At 43.5% G+C, this 18,577-nt stretch overlaps 1 protein-coding gene across 1 annotated transcript in view; it reads right to left on the bottom strand.

Moving 5' to 3' along the window:
* Nucleotides 1-9,569: 9,569 nt before the first annotated feature.
* Nucleotides 9,570-18,577, bottom strand: part of LOC120928324 (granzyme A-like) — a 68,948-nt gene continuing 59,940 nt past the window's right edge. The window contains exons 5-6 of the mRNA XM_040339421.1: nt 15,391-15,651; nt 9,570-10,756 (exon numbers count right to left, since the gene is read on the bottom strand). Coding sequence (XP_040195355.1) covers nt 10,589-10,756; nt 15,391-15,651 — 429 coding nt within the window. The 3' untranslated portion in view covers nt 9,570-10,588. The remainder of the gene's footprint in view (nt 10,757-15,390; nt 15,652-18,577) is intronic.

The raw sequence follows: 18,577 nt of genomic DNA, 5'->3' as shown, positions 1-18,577 counted from the left end.
TAGACACGTTTTCTGAAACAAATTTGTGGCCAGTAATTAGGAACTTTAGGGACAGGGTACAGAAATGGAAAGACCTCCCGCTCACATTATTAGGGATGGCTAATCTATTTAAAATGATATTCCTCCCAAAGTTCTTATACGTTCTCTCTAATGCCCCCCTGTGCATCCCCAGACAGACATTTAGATATATTGATTCCCTACTGACCTCCTTCTTGTGGGTAGGGTTGCCACCTCATCCCTTTAAAACGAACACATATTAATTACACAGGTTCTGTGGCTAATTAAGGTGGTAATTAGACTCATTTGGTGCCTTACCTGCATTAAATTAGCCTCAGAACCTGTGTAATTCATATGTGTTCGGTTTTAAAGGGATGAGGTGGCAACCCTACTTGTGGGGCAGTGGGGCTGTTCGGGTGGTGCTGGCTGTGCTGCAATTACCGGTGGGGAGGGGAGGCCTGGCAATTCCTGACCTGCATCTGTACTACTTGGCATCACAGCTGGTCCAGGCTCATTGGCGAATGTTTCCCCAGCTGAACAACGCTGCTGTTGCGGTGGAGGCGGCTGCGGCAACCTCCTATGAGACACTGCTGAACTTTTTCTATAGAGGGAAGGTCCCGACGGCGGACCGAATGGCGGTCCTTAGGTCGGCTAGACGGGTGCTTGAGGTCTGTAGGAAACATGCCCAGGATACTCCCTTACACTTATCCCCTAACGCCCCCTTATGGTTTAACCCCAGATTAGCCAATCTCTTTTTGCTGGATGATGGGCATAGATGGGCCAAATTTGGCCTAGTCTATCTGCATCAATTGTTTGATAGGGGGGAACTAAGGACATTTGCGCAACTGAAGGGTGAGCTGGGCGTGCCTGAAACATGGCGGTTCCAATACACTAGACTGAAGCATGCTGTTCATGCGCAGTTTGGTACGGGTCTCATTGTTTTGGAAAACACTAAGCTGGAATCACTGATACTAAATCCTGAACATACTAAATTGATCTCTACTTATTATGCTATGCTCATGGGGAGGAAACAGCCAAGGGAGGAAAATACGAGACTTAGGTGGACTGCGGTGATCCCTGAGTTGACTGAAGCCCAATGGGAGGAGGTTCTGTTGTCTTATCTCCCCACGGTAATCTCCGCTAGGGACAAACTAATACAACTGAGATACCTGCACCAAATGTACTACACACCACACAGATTATATAGGATGGGCAGAAGAGAGAACCCGGTTTGTCATAAGTGCCTGGTGGCAGAGGGCACCTTTATTCATATGGTGTGGGAATGTAACAGGATTCGTCCGGTATGGTCGCAGGTTACCCAGTTTATTGCAGATACTTTTTATCTCCCAAATATATGTAGCCCCCTTTTATGTCTCCTGGGCATCATAGAGGATGACGTCATGAGTAATAATATGCAATTTTTTTTAAGGTTGCTCTTCTATTATGTCAGAAAGCTGATTGTCCTGAATTGGGTGAAGAGGGATTATCTCACTTTGTCTGCTTGGAAGGGGCTAGTCAATACTAATATCACAATGTATAAAATGACATATGAGGCGAGAAGTAGTAAGAAAAAGTTTTGTAATGTGTGGGGTAGATGGGTGGACTCCATAGACACCAACCCTGGAGAGACCTAAGGGAATGTTGCTCTTGACTGTATTGTGTGGAATTTACTGTACACTTAATGTGGTGATAACTGTGGGGATTGGAGGGACAACGGCACATGAGAGGGGTCTCTCTTGTTTATGTTTTGTTGTTTTTTATGCCCTATTTTCTTTGTTTTGTTTTTCTCTTGTTCTATGATGGCTATAGCGCTATGGGTATATCTTGCATGATATAGACTGATATCCTACTCAGTGTCTCCTAGACAAGAGTGCGAGATTTAGCAATTAGCTACAAGTTGAGAAAATGCTGTATGCACCTTAGGAGAATCCATGTTAGGATTGCTCTCTGTCATTTTGATATATATGGAAATGCAGGATGGGGAATTTCTTGTCGTCCCCAATGTAAGAATGTTTTTTTACTATTTTGGTAATCTATATGCATCGTCATTTCCTGTGAAGGTGTATATGGCTAATAAAAACCTTTTGAAAAAAAAAAAAAAAACATTGAGAGGCAAGAACAGTATTCACAAAGCAATTGCTCCCAACGTTGCGCCGGGGTAACGTAAATTGTCTGGCGTAAGTCCGCCTAATTCAAAGTAGGAAGAAGTGGGCGTGATCCATTTAAATGAAGCTTGACCCCATGCAAATGATGGGCCGAACGAACGGCGCATGCACGCGCATGCTCACAATCACGTCAAATTTACTCCCTAAGATACGACGGCTCAATGCCTACGACGTGAACGTAACATACGCCCAGCCCCATTCACGTACGACTTACGTAAACGACGTAAAATACGGTGGCTGTTCCCTGGTCCATACCCTAACATGACTTACACCTGCTTTATGTGGAATAACTTTACGCCGGACGTACGCCTTACGTAAACGGCGTAGATTACAGCGACGGGCGCAAGTACGTTCGTGAATCTGCGTATCTCAGTCATTTGCATATTCGACGCGTAAATCAATGGAAGCGCCCCTTGGGGCCAGCGTAAATATGCGCCCAGGCTCCGACGGCGTAGGAAACTTACGTCGGTCGGATGAAGCCACAATTCAGGCGTATCTAGCTTTAAGAATCAGGCGCATAGATACGACGGCGCATCTGTGCACTTACGCGGCGTATATAAAGATACGTCGGCGTAGATGCTTTATAGAGTCCAGCAAACACTAGAGGGAGCCAACCCCACACTAATAACAGCAAAAAAAATTCTCTGAATTGCAGGCATAATAGTCAGCTCCTGGCTACAGTGGACATACTGGGAAAAACAGGCCACAAAGGGATGATCATATACTTCATGGCCCTTTAGAACTAACCAGAAGAACACCAGAGCTGGAAAAAATTGCGTGACATATTTCAAGTTATCAAGAATTGCCAGTTAGATAGTTATCAGATAGATAGTTATAAGATAGTTAGTTAGTTATAGTTAGTTAGTTATTAGCTAGATAGTTATAAGACCAAGTGAAGGAAAGCAGACTCTCATAAAAAAGATTATAACAATCTCATTATAAAAACTTTTTTTTGTCTAGAACACAAACATTCAGCCTAACCATGCTTCTGTTATTTGTGTCCAAAAAACTGAGATATGTAAGAAAAAAAGGTATTCTGCAAAGAACGATAAAATACACTTGTGAAGAGGAACTTTGTGGTTTGCAGTTAGTGTCCAGAGATGATCAAAGGATAGTGCAAGATAGTGCTCACCCTAACGGCCAAAGGAATCATGGCTGCCATATAGAGCATAGTGTGGGGAATGCGGACAGAGCCTTTGTGTCACTTGCAGTCAGTCATTACATCTCATTGAAACTGACGGTCTATGTTTAAGATAAATTATGTCAATTGCAATGATTTTTTTTTTACTTTTTGCTTTTGGATTGTTTGCACATTTGTTTTCAACATTTATATTTGACACTTTGTGGTTAGCCACTTTTCAACTACGGTATTTATTTTGGCCCAAGTATAGAGTGGACTAATTTTCAGTATTTAATCAATTTCTGTAATCTGGATTTTCATTCAACACTCAAGCACATTCAGTTATAATTTAAAATTAAATTTTATCCATCAATTTTTCATATTTTTACACTATTTTCCAATAAATTATGTTATGAGGGCTTATCCCTCTCAATTCATCGCTCACACATAGCAATTGTTCACAATTAATTATTACACAATATCACTTGAATACATTCACATATCAAAGATAACACTAATGCCGCGTACACCCGCTCAGAATTTCCGACAACAACTGTCGGAAAATTTGAGAACCAGCTCTCCAATTTTTGTTGTCGGAAATTCCGACCGTGTCTACGCAGCAAAAGAATGCATTTATTTATTCAATGATAAGATTTAGATAACATGTCAAGCATCTCCATCAGTTCGTTAAGAGTCTATGAATAAAAAAAAAACTCTCTATGCCCTTCCTTTGGGAATCCACTGCAGGTGCCATCCTTTCCCCTTATCTCTGTGCTGGTATAAAGCGTGGCTTCTCTCGAGAGGTGGAGATGGCCATGGAGCCCACCGGAGCATCCAACTGTTTTTAAATCTCTGGTTATGAGAATGCTCATTCCAGCTGTCAGCGATAACTATGGTACTATTGAGTACATATAATTCAGTGCATGACAAATATGCCTTTTGAAAGTGAAAATGTTAAATGTATATTTTTTTTTAGAGGAAACTATCCCCCAGAAGAAGACTGCCACTGAATAGGTCAAAACGCTTTGGGGATTACGACATGGCAATCAATTGTATGTTATGCTATGTATTTACATCGCTGCAATATCACTGTATTTGTATCGCTGTATTCTGGCACATGTACTATGCCCCTTTACCAGATCTCATATTTTAATGTTGAGCATGTGATTTGAATTTTTTAATATTCATTGAGTTGATACTTTGCTGCAAAAAAAAACCTTGGGGGAAATTCCCCATTACAATTTCAGTCGGGGTGTGCAGCCCTATACCTCTCCCAAATGTGTCTTCCCCACTACGATTCTTCTTATTATTAGAAGTCAGCTTCTCAGTCCCAAACTCCTGCACTGAAGGACCTCTTTGCTGAATCACGAAGTGCATAACAGTCTCAGTAAAGTTCCATTTGCTGTAGTCACCAACCCACTGGAATCCACAGCGTTAACAAAAATATGTTGCAGAAAAAAAGAACTTCAAAACGTGCTATGTATAAAAATAGTTATTTTAATTACTTCCCGCCCACGCTATAGCCAAATGACGTCTACAGTACTGGCATACTTTGCCGGGAGGCCGTCATATGATGTCTTCTCATGATCAGGCCGATTGCACGCTCCCGGCTTTCCTTTCCTCATGCTGACAGCATGAGGAGAGGACAAAGGAGCCGATAACTGGCTTGTATTAAAGGGACATCTACACTGATAATCAGTGCTGCCTCTTAGATGCCCACCAGAGTTGTCAATCAGTCCTGCCAAACAGTGCCCATCAGTGTCTCCTCATCAGTGTTGCCCATCAGTGCTACTTTACCTATCAGTGCCGCCTATCCATGCCCATCAGTGCCACCTATCCATGCCCATCAGTACCACCTATCAGTGCAGCCTCATCAGTGCCTACAAGTGGAGCCTTATCAGTGCTCCTCAGCTCCAATCAGCGAAGGAGAAAAATTACCTATTTGCAAAGTTTTATAACAAACTATGAAAAAAAGAAATTCAACATTTTTGTTTTTTTTCATTTGTTTAGCATAAAATAAAAAACCCAGTGGTGACTAAATACCACCAAAAGAAAGCTCTATTTGTGGGGAAAAAAATAACAAATTTATTTGGGTACAGCGTTGCATGACCGCGCAATTGTCATTCAAAGTGTGACAGTGCTGAAAGCTAAAAATTGTCCTGGGCTGGAAGGGGGTGAAAGTACCCAGTAGGCAAGTGGTTAAAATAATTACAGGACCATCATCCATCTCCAGAAAGAAAAGGGCTACTGTAAATTAAACATTGTATGTTAATTATCACTTTAAATCTAAGCCTGGTCTGAAGTTATTAACCACTTCCTGACGGCCGTACGACTATATACGGCCGCAGTGTGGTTCTAATTCTCTGGGAGGCCGTCTTTATATGGCCTCCGCTCCTCCGGGCCACTGGGGGACGCACGCGCGCCCGGCGCATCACTGAGATGCCGATGTGCGTGCTTGGCGGCCGCGATGTCCGCCAGGCTCCCGCGATCGGCGGTTACAGAGACAAGGACGTGGATCTGTGTGTGTAAACACACAGATCCACGTCCTGTCAGGGAGAGAGGAGACCGATCTGTGTCACAGATCGGTCACCTCCCCCAGTCAGTCCCCTTCCTCCACAGTTAGAAACACTATGCAGGGTACACATTTAACCCCTCCCTCACCCCCTAGTGTTAACCCCTTCAATGCCAGTCACATTTATACAGTAATTAGTGCATATTTATAGCACTGATCGCAGTATAAATGTTAATGGTGCCAAAAATGTGTCACAAGTGTCCGATGTGTCCGCCATAATGTCGCAAGTTACAATAAAAATCGTAGATCGCCGCCATTACTAGTAAAAAAAAAAAAATAATAATAATAATAATTGTGTCCCCTATTTTGTAGGCGCTATAACTTTTGCGCAAACCAGTCGCTTATTGCGATTTTTTTTTTTTTTACCAAAAATATGTAGAAGAATACGTATCGGCCTAGACTGAGAAAACATTTTTTTTTTTAAAAAAATGGGCTATTTGTTATAGCAACAAGTAAAAAATATAATTTTGTTTTCAAAATTGTCGCTCTTTTTTTGTTTGCACAAAAAATAAAAACCGCAGAGGCGATCAAATACCACCAAAAAGAAAGCTCTATTTGTGGGGAAAAAAGGACGTCAATTTTGTTTGGGAGCCAGGTCGCACGACCGCGCAATTGTCAGTTACATCGACGCCGTGCCGGATGCTGAAATTTCACCTGGGCAGAAGGGGGGTATATGTGCCCAGTAAGCAAGTGGTTAAAGGGGTGCTTCTTGGTAAAATGGGGTAAAAAGCAAAGTACTAAAGCAGGTCTACTTGGCAAGCCAAGTAGAAAGAGTAACAACAAAATGAGAGAATAAAGTTCTCTCAAAGAAGACCAGTACCAGAACACTCTGAAAGGAACAATGAATTTTATTGAGTAGAAAACAACATGCAGCAAAAAACTTAAAAAACAAAAAAGGTGGCAGATAAATGGTGTGGTTTCACAATTAAAAAAGACATTATTGTCGAGTAAATTAAAAAACAGGGGAATCGCAGCTGCGCATCACACATGCGTAACCCCGTCACCATACACAACAAATTCAGGCACTATAACGGTGGAGCACAGATCAAAAAGGACACCCCAGTAACTAGTTAGGAGATGAGGGCTAACAAGTAACTCATACAGTCCTGTAAAAAAGGGGGGTTCCAGCGAGCTATATGTGCTGTTGTTCAAAGAAGTGACTCCTGAAAAAGGGTATTGGCTGGGTGGATGCGTGAGGGTATGGCTGTCACATATTAGAAAAGGAGTGCTTGCCAATCACAATGATGGTGATATTTCAATATGATCCATAGAAAGGCACATTCGTGATTGAGGCAGATATGCACAATTCAGAGAGTCCACCATACAATATAGTACATTTGGCTGTACATATATCAGCTTCTGTGAGGCACGTGTATAACAAGGCTGCATATGTGGGGGAGAATATAGCATAAGGTACAAGTAGAAAGAGTAATTCAGTTGCTAGGACAAGTTACAACATAGCCAGTCGTGAAGCGTAGTACTTGAGACAGGTGATGGGTTCTCCAGTGGCAAGGGGGCAGGGGTGTATTTAGGTTTTGTGCTGCCTAGGCCTGGTGAAACTCGCGCACCCCCTACTTTATATATGACGCACCCCTTCCTTTTTAAGACCCGACTTGTCATTTTCATGGGATGAGGACAGAGGCACAGGGTGGGATGAGCACAGAGGGACAGGGTGGGATAAGGACAGAGGGACAGGGTGGGATGAGAACAGAGGGACAGGGTGGGATGAGCACAGAGGGACATGGTGGGATGAGGACAGAGGGACAGGGTGGGATGAGCACAGGGGGACAGGATGGGATGAGCACAGGGGGACAGGGTGGGATGAGCACACCGGGAGAGGGTGGGATGAGGACAGAGGGACAGGGTGGGATGAGCACAAGGGGAAAGGGTGGGATGAGCACAGAGGGACAGGGTGGGATGAGGACAAAGGGACAGGGTGGGATGAGCACAGGGGGACAGGATGGGATGAGCACAGGGGGGCAGGGTGGGATGAGCACAGGGGGACAGAATGGGATGAGCACAGGGGGACAGGATGGGATGAGCACAGGGGGACAGGATGGGATGAGCACAGGGGGACAGGGTGGGATGAGCAAAGGGGGACAGGATGGGATGAGCACAGGGGGACAGGATGGGATGAGCACAGAGGGACAGGGTGGGATGAGCACAGGGGGACAGGGTGGGATAAGGACAGGGGGACAGGATGGGATGAGCACAGGGGGACAGGGTGGGATGAGCACAGGTGGACATGGTTGGATGAGCGCTTTTTTGCCGCCCCCCGCAAAGTGCCGCCCTAGGCCTGGGCTTTGTCAGCCTAGGCCATAATACATCTCTGCAAGGGGGTCAGTGATCTGGCTCCCTACCCAGCGGTCGGTCTACTGTCGCAACCTGAGCATGTGTTATGGAGATCACCCCCTAACACCTCCGCTGCCCTCCATATCCATGAGCCCAGCCCCTTTCATGATGCCAGACACATGAATTACTATGGCAGGGTGTATCGTTTGAAGCACGTGATTAGAGCCAGGGGCTCTAATATCATTTAAAACAGGGTGGGTTCGGGGTGCAGAGACGATAGCGAATTAATTTTTGCTATGGTCACACTACAGTTACTTCCTGCCAATCAGGAGGCAGGTCTGTAAGACCTGTTTCCCGATTGGCCAAAGCACCAGGCAATCCTACTGGCGGAAAAAGAGACACACAGGGGAGGAAGACTGAGGAGTGGACACCGGAACAACCGCTGCCTGCACTGAAGGCGAGGAGGAGGACAGCTCCGCCACTGCAGGAGAGGAGGAGAACCCCACCATACAGTAGGAAAGTGTTGCTGGACCACACGCGGCTGGTTCAGCGGGTAGTCAGTGACATGCCGCCCGGCAGCAGGGGGGGTTTGGTGCATGTTTGCTGCCCCCACCAAAGGAGAACCCACCAGCCACCACTGACGGAGACCTTTGGTCTCATTATATGAGAAGGAAGGATAGTAAATATAAAGAGGAAAAGATCGCCGATACTCCCGAACCAGCCTCGGTGGGCAGGGCGAGATACATCAGGATGTGCAGTTTGCTAAAGACATGTAGGCTGAGGCCTGATGTTTATTATTTATTCACCTGGGCTGGCTGAGAGTAGTGGCGATCCTTTTCTCCTTACATTTACTAACCCCCTGGATTTGTATTAGGACAAGCCTCCACCCCATGTTCTGGGACACAAGTATATGCTTTCCCTCTACTTTGCCAAAAGCAATCAAACAGGTTGCAATGACAAGAAAGGAGTTAAGTGCACACTTGTGCATGGTGGGACTTTATTTTGTTACGGGGAGTGAGGTAACAGAGGTATGCTGGACTGGTGGCTGGTGGAGGGGGTGCTGACTCAGCAGTGTCCCTCCTAATTACAACATACATCAAGTTAAAATGTGTTGTAACATGGGACAGCACTTTTCTATGAAACACTTACCGGTAATTTTTTTACTGCACACAGTTTTACAGCTCATCTCTAAGCTGGGGAACCGGCATAATACTCGATTTTCACATGACCACAATCCTCGCCTTGTCCGAGGCATCGGTGAGTGCATGCATGATGAAAGGTGCCCCCAACTGCAGGGCAAGTGGCCCCGCCCACACAGTGTTCCTATTGAAGTTATGCAGTCATCAATTATTCTGTAAAGGTGTTTGGATTTTCATATACAAAGCTATTACATTTATTAACAGCATTAAATGAAATAATTTTCTTCAAATACATGTATGCTTTATTAAGGTATTGTCATCCTTTTATCCATAGCAAAGAGTGAGTCAAAGAATAATATCAGCAAAAACAGTATATAGAAGATATTCTGCTATTTTTTGTTTAATGATTACTAATAAAGGTGTACTGAAGATAAAGAATTCGCTAAAGTAACAGACATTAAGAGAAGCGGCGAATTCCAATAATGCAGCACTGGGTGCCTGATTGGCCAATGACCAGGCTCAGGCACAGTCATGGGTACGGAAGAGAGGCCTTGGCCCTATGTAAACCCTGGCCAGACTAATGGAGCATACATTGGGCTTTTTAAACTTTACTTTTGTGGATGAAATACAATCTGCATAAAAATGGAACTTCATATTTAATCAGCTAAATACATTCCCGATGCATCAGAACAGAAGGTGTGCAAGATTTAAAGTTGATTTTCTTTAGAAAAAAGCCACATGGTAAGTAGAAAAGCCTGTGTCATGCCAGCATGCTGCAGGGAAGGAAACTTGCTCACTGAGCAATGAATCCTCTAGGTCTGAACTAGAGCTCTCCAATTAGCAGGGAGCATAAGATTTGCAGATTGCAGAGAAGGTGTGTCAGACTCATGTAGAGAGACCACTGCTTCCACACAAAGAACAAAGGTCCTTCTCCCTAGTATGCTGGCAGGGGACAGGATTTTCTTCTCACGCTCTGGTTTACAGTTCCTAAAGAAAAGGAAAACTTCAAACTTTTGATGTGATGCACCTGGGATGCCTTTAGATAATTTATACAGTTTACTCATGAATCTCATCATTTAAGAAAACTGGCTGAAAAATGTAGTTGCCCACAGGAGCCAATCAGATTCCATCTTTTTTGAGACACCAGGAATCTCACATAACAACATCTTTGAAAACTAACAAAAAGAAAGCTAAGAAATTTAGCGCTTAACAACTACAGTATATCTAGCATTTTGGCTCTAAATTGATTGAAAAATGTAATATCATTGGCAACAGGTCCAGCTTTGTACAATTTTTTTTTGCTCTATTCTTCACTGTTTTGGTAACCAATTGTTTCCTGAATCCATGAGATATATGTTTTGGTCAGTCGAGTGAATACATTGGAGGTCTTTGGGGTTCCACATGGATTATATCCAAAAGAATTCAAACCTCGGAAAACGTCATCACAGATTAAAGGACCTCCCGAATCTCCCTGGGGAAACATTAAGCAGTAAGTTTGGAACAAAACATGACAAATAAAAAAGAAGTATAATAACAAAGTGCACCTGTCATAAATAAATGGCCATATTTATCAGCAGATGAAATACATTCTACAACAATGATGTAATTAGAAATGTAATCAATGGAGCTCCACTGTCAGGTCAGATGTTATTAAAGCGGAGGTCCGCCCCCCAAAAAAAAAAAATATTAAAAGCCAGCAGCTACAAATACTGCAGCTGCTGACTTTTAATATATGGACACTTACCTGTCTAGGGTGCCCGCGATGTCGGCAGCCAAAGCCGATCAGTAGCTTGGCTCTCGGCTACACCCGCAGCCATCCTCTGTGAGGGAATCAGGCAGTGAAGCCTAAAAGGAATAAAAGGCAAATTTTTTTTATATATATATATATATATATATATATATATATATATATATATATATATAATTTTTTTTTTGGGGGGATATTTATTATAGCAAAAAGTCAAAAAATATTGCTTTTTTTTCAAACTTTTCGCTCTTTTTTTTGTTTGTAGCGCAAAAAATAAAAACCGCAGAGATTATCAAATACCACCAAAAGTAAGCTCTATTTGTGGGAAAAAAAGGATGTCAATTTTGTTTGGGAGCCATGTCGCACGACCGCGCAATTGTCAGTTAAAGCGATGCAGTACTGAATTGCAAAAAATGGGCCAGTCATTGGGCAGCCAAATCTTCCGGGGCTGAAGTGGTCCATCCTGAGCTTTTTAGGCTTCTCCTATGGGTCACAGGAGTGTAATTCATTTTACACTCCTGTGACCCGTTTTCAGCGGAGCGCGGTCTGAAGTCTGCTCTCTGCTGACATCACCAAATTCAGTCGAGGCAGCGTGTCATCCTGACTTGGGAAGTGTGGATCCGCCGGCTGCCTTGATTGCTGGCAGTCTAAGCCTCTCAGCGAACCACAGAGAGGCTGAGACAACCGCTCCCCGCCCCTCCACAGCTCAGCACTCCAATGAGCGCGGAGAAGCAGAGCAGGACATATGCTGACTGACAGTTAGCAGCTCTCCTCTTTGGAAGCTGAGAGAACCGAGCCATCGGAAATGTTTGATTGCTCGGTTCTCAGTGCAGAGGCGGCGGGGGACAGCTGCAGCATTGGACCGATGCTGCATCCACCTAGGTAAGTATGAATAGGGAAAAAAAAACTAAAAACACATACCTCTTTTAAGCTTAAGGTTCCTCCAGGTACCTTCAAGAGGAACTGCAGTCTGCTCACATAATTTGTAATAAATCATCTTTGCCATTCTGAAGCCTCCCTCCAACCACTTTGCATATTATTTTATATATACTGTGATTCTGTACTTGTCAAATATACGGCAGAAATCTCCCTCTACTGAGTTTGGCTGCAATCATTTTAACTGTGGGCAGCTGAAGCTGCTGCCTGTTCCCTCTGCAGCTCTCATTGGCCCTCTTATGACTCACCCCCCTCCCTTACTGGCAAACTCTCACAAGAGTGAGAGAAAGCTGTGCATTATGTCATAAGCCTAGGATTTTTTTATTATCCAAAGTTAAAACAACAATGGCAGAAGATTTAATAGATGTAAAGATGAAAAAATGAATGAAGTTCTGCTTTCAGTTGTGTCTTTCTGTGTGACCTGGAGTTGCCTAAACCTGGTAGACATGTGCATTCGTTTTTGTCCAAATGCATTTTCGTCCGAATTTCAGGTATTTTCGTTATCGTTTTAACAAACAGAAACAAACGCGCAGAATCCGAAATCCGAAAGATCCAAATAAAAAAATGCTTTATTTTCGTTGCTACAACAGTTCGATATAGATAGGAGATTCGACATGACACTGACAATAACAATCTGTGTCTATCGAACCTGTGGTCGAATGTGCCTAACACTCTATTAGTCCAAGATTATTCTACATAGAGAGGAAAGATTCGACATAGAGAGAAAAGATTCGACATTATAGTGTTGGAGTTTACCATTCAACAGGAACAACGAAGATTCGAAGAAGCAGAGAAAAACATACAAACGTTGAATCTGTCATTGAAGGCTTATGGTGTCTGTCGAAAGCTCTAGGAAGATTCGACAAGCAGCTAAACTGTACAACGCGGCAATCGTACATTTCTGGTGAAATGTTTGGCCCATAGGCTATAGAAGAATTTGCAGACAGAATTCTCACCGCTCCAGGTGAGCCTCGTGATGATCAGGGGTTGTTGAACCACCAGGGTGCTGGCAATGCGGTAATAGCAAAAAAACAAAAGAACAAAAGCTGGACAGCCGCACTCCAAAATTTTCTTTAAAAGAGATGTCTTTATTTTCAACTGTGCATACAGTCACTGCAAGCCCACAAAAATCAGTATGGCCAACGTTTCGCACTGGCGTCAGTGCTTAGCCATGACTAAGCACTGACGCCAGTGCGAAACGTTGGCCATACTGATTTTTGTGGGCTTGCAGTGACTGTATGCACAGTTGAAAATAAAGACATCTCTTTTAAAGAAAATTTTGGAGTGCGGCTGTCCAGCTTTTGTTCTTTTGTTTTTTTGCTATAGAAGAATTTGAATGTTTGTTGACTAGTAATAATAATTTATAAACATAATTATTACTAGTGTCATACAACTTTATAATTCTTCTATAGCTTGTAGGCGGAACATTCGACCAGAAATGTACGATTGCGGCGTCTAATCTTTTAGCTGCTCCGTCGAATCTTCTTAGAACATTCGACAGACACCATAAGCCTTCAATGACAGATTCGACCTTAACCACTTCCCCACCGCTCCATAGACAAAAGACGTCTACAGAGCGGTGGAGTTATTCCGGGACGACGTCCCTGGGACGTCCTCCCAGAATGCTTCACTCGCGCGCCCCCTGCGGCGCGCTCCCAGAAGCATCTGTGAGCGCCGGGTCTAGAAGACCCGGCGCATCACAGATCGCGGTAAATCGCCGCTGATAGCGGCGGTTTACCACGTGATAGCTCCGTCAAATGACGGAGCGATCACTTGTAAACAAACCGGCGTCATGTAATGACGCCGGTTCCTCCCTCTCCTCTCTGTACCGATCGGTACAGTGTGAGAGGAGAGGGGGGAGAGCGGCAGCAGCAGCTGCTGTGGGATAGATCTGTGACAAATGCAGTCACAGATCCACCCCTCCCTCCCTGTGCAATACTCTGCAATAAATAACACCCATACTCTGCAATACCCCCCACACTCTGCAATACCCCCCACACTCTGCAATACCCCCCACACTCTGCTATACCACCAATACTCTGCAATACCCCCCACACTCTGCAATACCCCCCACACTCTGCAATACCCCCCACACTCTGCTATACCACCAATACTCTGCAATACCCCCCACACTCTGCAATACCCCCCATACTCTGCAATACCACCCACACTCTGCAATACCCCCCATACTCTGCAATACCCCCCATACTCTGCAATACCCCCCACACTCTGCAATACCCCCAATACTCCGCAATACCTGCTAATATGACAGAAACGAGAATTTTATTTTTTATTTTTACAGAATTTTCAGTGTTTTTTCTTTTATAGCGCAAAAAATAAAAACTGCAGAGGTGATCAAATACCACCAAAAGAACGCTCTATTTGTGGGAAAAAAAGGACAACAATTTCAGATGGGCACAATGTTGTATGACTGAGTTATTGTCATTCAAATTGTGAGAGCACCGAAAGCTGAAAATTGGTCTGGTGAGGAAGGGGGTTTAAGTGCCCAGTGGTCAAGAGGTTAATTCATTTGGATTTTCGGACGAATGCTTTTTTTTTTTTTTTAAATTCTTTATTTTATACATTATTTCAGTTTTAAACAAACATATTTTCCAATTTTACAATTACATATGGCTTAGATATGCTAATACACAAATTGACAGATTGCTCCTATCTCTCTTATGACTTCTCTATATAACTATTTAAGAAAAAGGAAAAAGCAAACAAACAAAACAACAAAAAAAACAAAAGCAAGACCTAAAATATCCCTCTTCTTCCCTTGCCCCATACCATACCTACCCCCCCCCCCCCCCCTCTACCTTCCCCGAAAAAAAAAAAAAATCCCCTTCCCCTCCTCTCCGTCTCCGTCTCCCTCCCCCCTACCTCACCCCCACAGAGCTCCCTCTCTATATCTTATATAGGGGGTCCACGTCGATCTATAATTATCCTCTTGTTCTCTTATTCCCGCAGTTAGCTTTTCCATCTGTTGGATTTCTGATAACGAATGCTTTTTTTAACGAAACAAAATAAGTAAAAACAAATTTCGGGAGTAACTAGATTTAATTTTTCAGACGAAAACGAAATTCCGAAACAAAATATTTCAGTGTGCACATGTCTAAAACCTGGTAACACTATGCACTCATAACTCGAAAATGGGAGGCATGACAGCATTCTGAAATCCTCATCTTATATATTGTCCTGACATTTTTCTGTTTGTTGATTTATTTCTCTGATAGGTCTTTAAAGAGAACCAGTCATGTCTGGGCTGGTTACTCTCTAAGCATTAGCCACTTATTTACTTTGAGTCAACGCTCCCTGTTGAGTATCAGGGGTTAGTGGAAACCTGACTAGCCCACATGTATTTTGACATTGGCAGGAGAAGCTTAGAGAGGTGACCCCAAAAATAGGGACAATCCTCTTACCTTGCAACTGTCTTGTCCTTTAGCACCCACATTAGTGCAGAGCATATCTGTTGTAATATCATACATTTTTTTCCAGACTTTCTTGCATTTTTCTCTATCTAGTATTGTGACGTTGGTTTCCAATAGCATGTCTGCCAATTTTTCTCTTTCAGTTCTTCCCCATCCAGCTATCCTGCATACTGTCCCTTTTTTAAGGTCTTCAAATGTCTTTGGTAATAGCAAGATGTTGACAGCCTTTCCAAGCCTTGCCTTTTGGGATAACTGAAATGATATAAATGATATACATGTATTACACATATCTTTACTATATTTTATGTGTTATTTAGAGTTGATACACACAGACACTTGTCCGTAGCAGGGAAATATGGAATTGTTGCCAATAAAATATACATGCTCTACAACATAACCAATTTTGTTGGATGAACAGTTGAGCATTAGAGAATTGCTCTTAAAGTGTTACTAAACACAGGACCCTGCATTCACTATATCTGGTCTCCCACAGTACACAGAACATGGAAATGCAATTAATTTAGTAAATATAATAAACTGCTAAATACCTTTTCTCATCAGCAGTATATAGAAGTCTTGTGACTTCTATCAGTGTCTGGTTAAAGTTTGTAGGAGGAGTTTTAATTCTGTAGTGACTGTCCTATCAGGATGCAGGACCCCTGACCCAAGGGGGAAAAAAAACTCTCTAGCAATACTTACCAAACTGAGTATGTGCAATCTGCCCCTGGCTCTGTAAATTTAGGAGATGGATTTGGGACAGTGGAAGGATGGGAGGATCAGAGAAGACAGGATCGGACAGCCTTTTTACACAATGCAGAGGATTAACCCCTACAGTGAGTATAACAAGCACGCTTTACTGCATATGCAGATTGATTTTACTGTTGTGGGTTTAGTAAATGCCCTTTCATACTGGGGCACGGGCCGCGTTAGCGGTAAAACGCTGCTAGTTTTAGCGGCGTTTTGCCGCTGTTTAAGCAGCACTTTTCAACCGCTAGCGGGGTGCTTTTAACCCCTGCTAGTGGTCAAAGAAAGGGCTAATAGCGCCCGTGTTGAGCTCCTGATTTTGTTGTTGTGAGTTTAATAAGACCCCTTTCACACTGGGGCAGGGCCAAGTTAACGGTGCTGTATTGCTGTTTAAGTTGCGCTTTTCGACCGATAATGGTGTTCTTTTAACCCCTGCTAGCAGTCGAAGAAAGTGGTTAATAGCCCCTGTCTTGCAGCCCTCCCAAAGCGCTTTTCATTGAAATGGGCAGGGGTGGTTTAGGAGCGCTGTATACAATCGAACAATTGCACCGCATCCAAAAATTTTCTTCAGATTTCCTTATAGTACCCTGATGGATAAAAAATGGACATCAATGCATATCTATGGAAAAACTGATGTAAATGGATGATCATCCATTTACATCCGCTTCCGTCATCATCCGTAATTTGAAGCCATATTTTTCTCATGTTAAAAAAAACGGATTGGATGAAAACTGGACGTAAACTGACAAACGGTTCGTTTTTCATCTGTTTTTGCATTGGTAGTGGTGGTAAAAAAAACTGATGAGAAACTGACGAGCAGCTGGTGAAAAACTGATGAACACTTCATCCATTTTGACGTGACTGAACTGATGAAATGTGTGAAAGGGGCCTTACTGTCTTCTGATACAAACCCAATCACATTGCAGTTGGTTTTTGCTGTATTACACAGCTGAAAACAAACAAGGGGTCTTCAAAAATTTTCCACACTTTTATATTTTCATTGGAAACGGTTAGGGCGGGAGGAGTAATAATTGGATATCTCTGAGAGTGTCATGTAACCAGTCTGTCTGGCAAGCTGGATGACCTTGCAGTTTAGCCGCTTAACCGCTTGCTGACAGGACCATAGCCAACCAATGGCTACAGCATGGTTGGATAACTCTGGGAGGGCGTACTATAGCGCCCTCCTAGAATCGCGTGCCAGAATTCCCCTGGGGTGCGCACCCGGGAATGTCTGTGACTGTTGGGTCCCCCAGACCGGGCGTGTCACAGATCAGGGTAAAGGGCCAATGACAGCGGGCCTTTACCATGTGATAACGCTGTCCAATGACAGAGTGATCACTTGTAAACAGACCGGAGCATATCCGGTTCGGCTCCTCCCCTCTCGCAGATCGGTACATCGTGTGAGGAGAGGAGCGAACCGGTGCAGTAGCACTGTGGGATGCATCTGAAGTGCCCACAGCGCTGATCTGTGCCCATCCCTGGCTCATCCATCCCTGGCTCATCCATTCACCAATCCCTGGCACATCCATCCACATCCATGCTCCATCCCTGGCTTATCCATCCACATTCATGCTCCATCCCTGGCTCATCCATTCACATTCATGCTCATCCATCATCATCCATGCTCATCCCTGGCTCATCCATCCCCATCCATGCTCATCCATGCCATAATCAGTGATCATTTGTGCCACATCCATGCCACATCAGTGATCATCCTTGCCACATCAGTGCTCATCCATGCCACATCAGTGCTCATCCATGCCACATCAGTGCTCATCTGTGCCACATCCATGCCACTAAAGTGCCCATCAGTACCTCACAAAAGTGTAAAAGGTAGTCAAATTAGATTTAAAATATATGTCCCTAGAACACCTGATGGTGCTCCCTGCATGTTGGGCCTCTGTATGTGGCCAGGCTGTGGAAAAGTCTTACACATGTATGTATCGCCATACTCATGACATGTAGCAAAATATATTTTGGGGTTTAATTTTTGCTATGTGTTCTATGGGTTAGAAATATCTTATAAATGGACAACTTTGTGTAAAAAAAAAAACAGTTTTAATTTTCTTTACACATTTTCTAAAAACTTGTGGACGAAAATGACAAGTTCAAAAGACTCATTATGCCTCACAGAGTAAACGTTGGGATGTTTACTTTCCAAAATTGGGTCATTTTTTGGCGTTTTCATTGTCCTGGTGTACCAGGACCTTCAAAAGTGTAAGGCCCTGTACACACGATCAGTCCAAACTGATGAAAACGGACTGAAGTTCAGTTTCATCGGTTAACTAGTTTAAAAAACGATCGAGTCCAACGCGGTGACGTAAAACACAACGGCGTGCTGAAAAAAACGAAGTTCAATGCTTCCAAGCATGTGTCGACTTGATTCTGAGCATGCCTGGGTTTGGAACCGATGCTTTTGCGTACTAACCATCGG

The sequence above is a fragment of the Rana temporaria genome, chromosome 1 (genome assembly GCF_905171775.1).
Source record: "Rana temporaria chromosome 1, aRanTem1.1, whole genome shotgun sequence".
NCBI classification, from domain to species: domain Eukaryota; kingdom Metazoa; phylum Chordata; class Amphibia; order Anura; family Ranidae; genus Rana; species Rana temporaria.
The sequence above is the reverse complement of the archived record's forward strand: the minus strand, read 5'-3'. Positions and strand labels throughout refer to the sequence as shown.